This window comes from Schistocerca serialis, chromosome 3, assembly GCF_023864345.2.
Source record: "Schistocerca serialis cubense isolate TAMUIC-IGC-003099 chromosome 3, iqSchSeri2.2, whole genome shotgun sequence".
Lineage (NCBI taxonomy): Eukaryota > Metazoa > Arthropoda > Insecta > Orthoptera > Acrididae > Schistocerca > Schistocerca serialis.
In genome coordinates, this window is record NC_064640.1 from 314117214 (window position 1) to 314126646 (window position 9433).

At 41.3% G+C, this 9433-nt stretch overlaps 1 protein-coding gene and 1 non-coding gene across 2 annotated transcripts in view; one reads left to right on the forward strand and one right to left on the reverse strand.

Moving 5' to 3' along the window:
* The window catches only part of LOC126471598 (src kinase-associated phosphoprotein 2-A-like), a 224307-nt gene extending 219273 nt beyond the window's left edge, over positions 1-5034 (forward strand). Inside the window, exon 4 of the mRNA XM_050099835.1 lies at positions 3788-5034. Coding sequence (XP_049955792.1) covers positions 3788-4468 — 681 coding nt within the window. The 3' untranslated portion in view covers positions 4469-5034. The remainder of the gene's footprint in view (positions 1-3787) is intronic.
* Trnas-cga (transfer RNA serine (anticodon CGA)) lies at positions 2557-2631 on the reverse strand. Its single transcript has one exon. It is a non-coding gene; the product is annotated as a tRNA-Ser (tRNA).
* Positions 5035-9433: the final 4399 nt, after the last annotated feature.

Sequence of the window (9433 nt, forward strand, 5' to 3'; positions counted from 1 at the left end):
AGAATTTGACAGAGTACTGAAAGACCTACGCTGAAACAAGGCCCTTGGGGTAGACAAAATTTCCTCAGAAGTGTTGATACACTTGGGAGGGCCAACCATGACGAAACTATTCCACCTGAGGTGCAAGGGATATAAAACAGGGGAAGTACCCTCAGACTTCAAGAAAAATATAATAATACCAATCAGACAGAAATCACGTGCTGACGGATGTGAATATTGCCAAATTATCTGATTAATGAGTCATAGATACAAAATACAGACACAAATTATTTACAGGAGAATGAAAAAACTGATAGAAACCGACCTCGGTAAAAATCAGCTTGGATTCCGGAGAAGTGTAGGAACACACGAGGCAATAGTGACCCTACAACGTACCCTCGAAGATAGCTTAAAGAAAGGTAAACCTAAGTTTGTAACTTCTGTAGACTTATAGAAAGCTTTTGACAATGTTCACTGAAATACACTCTTTGAAATTCTGAAAGTATCAGGGCTAAAACACAGGGAGGAAAACATTATATGCAGCTTGTACAACAGATGGCAGTTGTAAGTGTTGAAGGGCATGAAATAGGAGCAGTGGTTCAGAAGGGAGTGGGACAGGGTTGTAGCCTATCGCAGATTTTATTTACTCTGTTCATTGAACAAGCAGTAAAGGAAACCAAAGAAACATTTGGAGAAGGAATTAAAGTTCAAGGAAAAGAAATAAAAACTTTGAGGTTTGCCGATGACGTTGTAATTCTATCAGAGACAGCAAAGGACTTGGAAGAGCAGTTGAACGGAATGGGCATTGTCTTCAGAGGAGGATACGAGGTGAACATTAACAAAATTAAAACAAGAAAGCAAAACGAGGGTAACTGAATGTGCTCTAATTAAATCAGGTGGTGCTGAGGGAATTAGACTAGAAAATGAAACGTTAGCAGTGGTGGTTGAGTTTTGCTATTTGGGCAGTAAAATAGCTGATGACGGCCGAAGTGGAGAAGATATAAAATGTAGACTGGCAATAGCAAGAAAAGCGTTCTGAAGAAGATAAATTTGTTAAAATTCAATATAACTTTAAATGTTAGGAAGTCTTTTCTGAAGATATTTGAGTGGAGTGTTGCCTTGTATGGAAGTGAAACGTAGACGCTAAGTAGTTCAGAGAAGAAGGGAGTAGAAACTTTTGAAATGTGTTGCTACAGAAGAATGCTGAAGATTAGATGGGTGGGTATAGATCAGGAGGTACAGAACAGAACTGATGAGAGAAGAAATTAGGGGCACAACATGACTAAAAGAAGGGATCGATTCTGAGACATCAAGGGCTCAGCAATTTAGCAGCGGAGGGAAGTGTGTGTGTGTGTGTGTGTGTGTGTGTGTGTGTGTGTGTGTGTGTGTGGTGTGAGCGGTGGGTGGGTATGGGGTGGGGTAAGGAGGTGAAAATTGAGAGAGACCAAGAGATGAATACACTGAGGTGATAAGGCATAGCATAGCGATATACATATATATAGATGCCGGTAGTATCGTGAAGCAAGGTATAAAAGGGCATCTCTCACCACGGACAACGCAGCGGCCAATGGCCTTTACTTAACGACTGAGAGCAGCGTCGCTTGCGTAGGGTTGTCAGAGTTAACAGACAAACAACTCTGCATGAAATAACGGCAGAAATCAATGTCAGGCGTACGACGAACGTATCCATTAGGACAGTGCGGCGAAATCCGGCGCTAATGGGCTATGGTATAGGACGACAGACGCGAGAGCCTTTGCTAACATTTCGTCATCTGCAGTGCGACGAATGGAAAACTATGGCTTGGTCAAGCGAGTGCGGCACAGACCCCACGAAATCATGGACGCAAGTTGTCGACGAGGCACTGTGCGAGCCGGTTGTGGCTCTACAATGGTGTGAGCTGCCTCGGGCATGGATGTGTGTGATGTCCTTAGGTTAGTTAGGTTTAAGTAGTTCTAAGTTCTAGGGGACTGATGACCTCAGCAGTTAAGTCCCATAGTGCTCAGAGCCATTTGAACCATTTGAACTGCTAATGGTAATGTTCGGCTACTTGGAGACCATTTGCAGCCGCGAGCGAATGGTGTGGCCACCTTGATCCCATGACTTAAATCCCATCGAACATTTATGGAACTGAATCGAGAGGTCTGTATGTACACAACTCGGTTACGGTAGAGGACTGCAGCACCATTCCCCCTATCAATAATCGAACAAACGCAAGGATGACTGACATAGTGTTTAGTGTATCTGAGATTGTAAAGCAGTTAAGATCCTTAGACACCAGGAAGGCATCTGGCCCAGACAGTATTCCCGCAAGATTTTATGTCGACCATGCTACAAATATAGCACCATTCTTATCCATCATCTATCAGAGATCATTGGAATAGCGGGAAGTTCCACGGGACTGGAACAAGGCCCAGATCATAGCAATCTTTAAAAAGGGCAGAAAATCGGATGCACATAATTACCGGCCAATTTAACTAACATAGATTTGTTGTAGAATCATGGAACATCCAGAATGAGATTTTCACTCTGCAGCGGAGTTTGCGCTGATATGAAACTTCCTGGCAGATTAAAACTGTGTGCCCGACCGAGACTCGAACTCGGGACCTTTGCCTTTCGCGGGCAAGTGCTCTACCAACTGAGCTACCGGAGCACGACTCACGCCCGCTACCCACAGCTTTACTTCTGCCAGTATCTCGTTTCCTACCTTCCAAACTTTACAGAAGTTCTCCTGCGAACCAACAGGAAATTGCTGCATCTGTGGCAACACAGCAATTTATCTCTTAACTGCCTAATCAATACATGGAGTTGTTCATACTAAAGGATTTTACACACACACACACACACACACACACACACACACACACACACACACACACACACACACATAAAAATAATGATCTAATAGTTTATGTTAATCACAGCAGAGATTAAGCAGAAGTTACACTTTCAGTATTATATTTTTCTTTTCCAGTGAAAGGAAATATTATAAGGAAAGAAATCGAAAAACATTGATTTAATAATGGCACTAAAATTACAAACAAGAGAAGGTTTATATATAATTCAAGGTTAGTTATATTTCATTAAAGAATGATAGAAGAGGTGATAAGTAATGTTATATTAGTGTATTTCGTGTTTTGGTAATCCTCATTTCGAGCAATTATTGTGATATACGACAGGCTTTGTGATTTTGTGTCAGCTATTTGAACCTCTATATCATTGTAAGAAATGAATGCAATGAACTAATATATAAAATAACCTGCAATGAGGTCGAAATGGAAAATTTTATTGCACCGACTGATGTGGCACATTGGTGAAGACACTGGCCTCGAATTTTGGAGGATGGCATTGCACGTCCCTCTCCAACCTTGCAGATTTAAGTTTCCTATGTGTATATGCAACGTATCATGGTTTTCATTACATTGTTCTCAATCAATTACTATGTAAATTTTCATGTGTACTATTTTAATCTTTCTCTTATGCGTTATAAATTTGGAACTTGAAAAATAGTGTCTTGTAGACGTATTTTATTGCTGATGTGCACATAATTGCTTAGAAGATCATATATTCACATATTCATGACCGTACATCTTGAATAGTTGTAGAAAAATATCCTCCATGTATCACAGGCTTAACAGTTGGTATTACTAATGAAATTATGAAAAAAGACGTTTTGTGAGGTTTTAGTGAGTGCTTTTCTATGCATCAGTGTTTCAAGATTTTTAATATTTTTGGTTCATTTCGCTTTGAATAAATATGCAATAATTAAATTTTTATTGATTTGTGCGTTTATTTTTGCACTGTTTACAGTTCATTGCTCCAAGTGCCAAGGAAATGGAACAGTGGGTAACTGCGATATGCCTGGCTGGGGAGCAGGAGCAGTCTTCAGTTTCTCCACTCAGCGCTGACCAGGAGCTGTATGATGATGTAAATGCAAAACCCGCAAATAACCACGAGCAAGAAGAAATCTATCACGTTATTTCAGACATCTCAGGTAGTGACAGTGTTACAGTCCCATCGAGGAAACCAGTGCCTTTACCAACATGTCGATCCCCTGAACAAAATTCAGTTTATGACGATGTCTCTTTCCGTTCGGAAGAATCGACATATTACAATCTTGTGGGCCAAGGCTTTAGAGACAGTGGTCCTTATGAAGAAGAGATTTATGATGATATTGGTAACTTTGAAAGAGTGGGAAGTGGGAGACCTTCTCCTACGAAAGAGACAAGTAAAGTGGAAAGTTCGAAAGCTTCTCCTACTAAGGAGACAAACAGTGGTAGCCAAATTCAACAACTGATACAGAAAATGGAAAAATCGTTCAGTAATAGGAAACTTCCATTAATGAAACAGCAAATTTTTCACCCGGTGAAGCTTCCATCAGAGGGTGATACAGGCGGAGAGCTGTACGAACCTGTTGAACACATAGACAACCAGACCACTAGTCAATTTGCCCCGCAGTTACCTCCAAGATCTCATTCCGCCTATACTTAACGAGGCCTCAGGCAAACTACCTGTGTATGAACACACAATATTTCAATAATACTTACCCTTAAAAATGGTGCCATAAATTTCTTATTCTCATATTTTTCACACGCTCCAAAATGCTCATTCAAATGGACTGGATATCTCCATGATTATGTTTTCTAAGCCTCATGCTTGTCTGAAAATTTTAGAGTAGTTATAACGTCCCATTCTTCCCTTACGAAGAAAACAGGATTTAAATATTTAATATTGAGACAATAAGTCTTTATTTATTTGAAGTAGTATTAATGTGAACCGTTTTAAACCTTTTTTATGTATTTTATTGTAAGTATTTTTTTCAAACTGAAAAACTATGTTTCTGTTTGTGATTTCTACAAATGTATCTGTAGAAGAACTGGAAAAATACTCTGTCTTTGGAAACGTCATTACATAGTACACAATATGTTTAAACGGAGAAATAATTTGGATTTTTCAGTTCATTTTTATTTTTGTAAGTATTGTCCATAGTTCGTTTGTAGTAATTTATTTTATTTACAAAGTTTTTGTGTTGTCCTAGATTACGGATAAAGAAATGTACAATAAGGTTACATCACTGAGAAACTATTAAATATTTTTGTATCATAAAAGTGTGTAATGGTGTCTTTACAGTCCTCGTAATTACTTACTACTTCTGACACGTAAAAGTCATCTGCAAATGTCTGGTATTTTAGAAAACACTAACTATTAAGTTATTAATTTACAAGCGAAATAGCACCAGTCACTGCCGTCTAAAAAATTCCTGAGTCACATTTATAGCATTTCTGTGTCTGTAGATGAATCTACACTGGTGTCCAAAATTAAAGCAATAAACCGAAATTTGGCAAGGTTGCGTGCGTTCATTTTGCCAGAAAATAGTATAATCAGGTAATAAAAAACAGAAATAATATAAGAAATTCAGAACGTAAATAACTGCAACATGCATAACGGCAGACAAAAATGCTCTTCGATTTTTCCAACTTAACGGATTTACACAGACATTCCGACAACTGTTAATGCGCTCAATATGGGGCGTTACCATCGCTGGCAGCTATACAGGCCTGACAAACGACGGGGCATGCTGTGAATAAAGTCATGAGTCTCATGTTGAGGCAATATCGCCCATTCTTCCTGCAGCACTGCTCTTAAGTCTTGGAGAGTGGTTGGTGGATCCTGACGTGGTGCAACCTGCGTCCCTAGTGCATCCGATGTACTCTATGGGATTCGATTCGGGAGAGCGAGCAGGCCGTGGCATGAGTGCAATATCTTCAGTTTCCAAGAAAACGTCAACCACGTGTACTCTGTGAGGTCGAGCATTATCGCCCAGTAATACGAAGTCTGGGCCCACAGCACCTGGCAACAACCGCACATGAGGTCCCAAGATCTCTTCACGATAACGTGACAGCAGTTAAACCTTGCCGACTTAACCGTACAATTTCGTGAAGAGTGGTCAAACAGTCCCTGCCCACAACGTTAGGGATCATCCTCTCGGTATCAGTCTCTTTCCACAACGGCTGGGTTCCGAAATCGTGTCCCACTTTCCCTCCAGATGCGAATCCGTCGAGAATCACTGTCTAAAAAATGGTTCAAATGGCTCTGAGCACTATGGGACTTAACATCTGAGGTCATCAGTCCCCTAGAACTTAGAACTACTTAAATCTAACTAACCTAAGGACAGCACACACATCCATGCCCGAGGCAGGACTCGAAACTGCGACCGTAGCGGTCGCTCGGTTCCAGACTGAAGCGCCTGGAACCGCACGGCCACACCGGCAGGCAACCACTGTCCAGACCAAATCGGGACTTATCTGTGAAAACAACAGTGACGCACTGTTCGACCGTCCAGGTGACCTGTTGAAAGCTCCACTCTAGACGTTCCCTTCTGTGGAGACGCGTCAGAGGTATACATACAGCAGGTCTCTGACAATAAAGGCACTCTGCCGAAGCCTCTGTACACCGTTCGCTTCGCTACAACACGTCCAGTGAATGATGTTACGCGGTCAGATGCCAGGTGCCGTGCAGTACTAAGGCGGTACAGTCGTGCCCTTGCAGCCAAATAACGGTTCTCTTTCTGATGTTCCACACGGTCGGCCCCTCCCTGGTCTTCGGGTACAGTTTCGATCTCTCTAAACTGACGCCACATCCGAAAAATAACAGAACGATTCACATTAAGCCATCGGCCGATATCAGTTTGCGACTGTCCTGCTTCCATTCTTCCTGTGGTAGTCCATCGCAGAGAGCTTGGTAGGCGTCTTCTCTGTGCCATACTGCACCATCTGTGACTGTATACAGCGATTGTGGATGCCGTACTACCCGGCAAACACTATCAAGTTTGATAAGTGCACTGACGTCACCGTTGGCGTAGCTGCCCGTTGACCAGAATGCCATCTTCTGTGCAGAACACGATCGCACGGACATATGTTGTCAGTTTGAATGATTATATCATGAATTAGACACATGGCAGGGAAACAGTGGTTTGTTGCTTTAATTTTGGACACAATCGTACATTCAAGATAACGTGTTACATCCTGCCTTAAAAAAAGTGCCCTTCTGTCGCAACCCTGTCTAGGTAATCAGTAAAAACATATTTTTTCAGGGGGCGTCGGAGTGGTACTGAATCTTAAAGAGTTACGAAAATCTAGATACAACATATCAACCTGGTTACCTTCCCTGTGACACTTAGGGTGTCATGTCTGTAGAATACGAGTTATATTTTGCATAATCAGTTATTCCAGGATACATGCTGACCGCCAAGGAAAAGACAATATTGTTGTTCTAAGTAGGCCATTATGTTTGACATCAAAATATAGTGCTGATACAAATAGAGATGACTGATACAGAACGGTAGATCTGCGGCTCACTTTTCCAGCCTTTTGTGTATGTTTGCGAGAGTTGTTCTCTTCCCAGTAGCTGGGAATAGAGCACCATTCAAAGAATCATCGGTAAATTTTGATTGAGAATGAAGCTATCGCCGGTCGGAGTGGCCGTGCGGTTCTAGACGCTACAGTCTGGAACCGAGCAACCACTACGGTCGCAGGTTCGAATCCTGCCTCGGGCATGGATGTGTGTAATGTCCTTAGGTTAGTTAGGTTTAATTAGTTCTAAGTTCTAGGCGACTGATGACCTCAGAAGTTAAGTCGCATAGTGCTCAGAGTCAATGAAGCTATCCCGCTCAAAAATCCTGAAATGAAACTGTCGTTGTCGAATTTTAGTGATTTCAGCAACACGGAGAGCATTCATAATTGCAACACTCATCATTACAGTGTTACGGCAAACTGACTGATGACAACATTCGATGATTCTGTTTTGTCAAGATACGTTTGACACGAGAATTCAGCATTTCGCCATTTGTTCTGCAACTGTTTATTTTGCTCCTGTAACGTCAACAAGTGTCTGGACACTATTGTTGTGCTACTGACAAGTGGCACTCTTTACATTTGATCAGAATTTCTGAGGATCCTGCGATTTTATTTTGTTTTGGTAATTGTTTTCTGTTATCCAAACGTGTTTCCAGCTACCTTTAACTGCCGGTTGCTTCCTCATGTGCTTTGTAGCCTACATAGTGCACATGGAGGCGGTGTTTCCTGAACAGTTGCCTAATGTCGTTAGTACAGAGTACCAGGAGCAATGTCTGCTCTTACTACTTGGTGTGTTAAGTATACAGTAGTTTTCTCTAGGGCTCGAACTTAAACCACACTTTTTCTACATATTCATGACCTAAATGAAATTACATTACATTATATTAATTATTGTTCCGTGGATCATGAATACCACCTTTCGTGATGATGTGGAACGTGTCAGTTTAACATAGGTTTTCATTACACTTTTTTTGATACAGTCACTACTTCATATCTAAATACGGTTCTCATATGTGTATGAGAAGCGAAATGAAGTTTCGCTAGCAAATTTACCGAAAATGCTATTTTCCTGCCTTTTTGTTATAACAATCTGAAAGATAGTCATCATTGTTGCTACAACTGTTTCCTAATTACTAATCGTACACCGTAAGGGAACATCTTGAAAGAGGTTATGTCTGTTTCTCAGCAACAATTGCAGCTCAAGTAACTTCCTGGCAGGTTTAAACTGTGTGCTAGATCGAGGTCCAATCCTAAACCGTTGCATTTTGCAGGCAACGGAGAAATTATACAGGCACGACTCACGACCCTCCTCACAACGTGTGTTTTCCTAACTTCTCAGCAACTTTCGTTCACAAATCAATGCAAAAAAGGATAGGCAAAGGTTCGCGTTCGAGTCCATTTACAACACACAACTTGGATGTTACAAAAGTTCCATGAAGGCGCAAAATCCGTAGTGGAGTAGAAGTTTCATTCTGGTAACAGCCCTCAGAACGTGGCTAAGCCATTTCTCTGCGACATCTTTTCTTCCAGGGCTAGTAGTCCAGCAACGTGTGCATGTGAACTGTGAAGTTTGCCGAGCAGGACACAATTACTGATAGAATTGAGGCTGTGGAGTCGGGTCGTCAGTAGTGACTGTTGCCTGGATGGCTCAGTCGGTGAAAGGTAAGAGCCTTGGTTCGAGTCCCGATGTCGCATAGAGTTTGAGCGTGTCGAGAAGTTCCACCATGCATCCCGCCGATGCGTGTAAGAATTATTCTGAAACTGTAAAACGTTTCCATCATAGCTGAATTGGTGAACTACCTGTTCATTTTAGTTTTTGGAGAAAGGTTTCAGAATAGTTTCACAGCAAGTCTCCTTCTTGTCCTCTCTTTATAAAAAATATTTCTTTTCAATCTAACGCGCGATGTGCAATAATCTCGAACTACTGCAAAATGAATGTCGAATATTTGTGCTAGTGAACTAGGGTTTTCTCTTGAGTTTTCAGTTACCTCTTAAGATGAATCAGATGAGATAAAACAAATGCGTCGCTTTCACAGACATTTCATTTATTTCAAAACATATCTCCCTACTATCATCTTCAATAAGTAAGTACAACTGCACT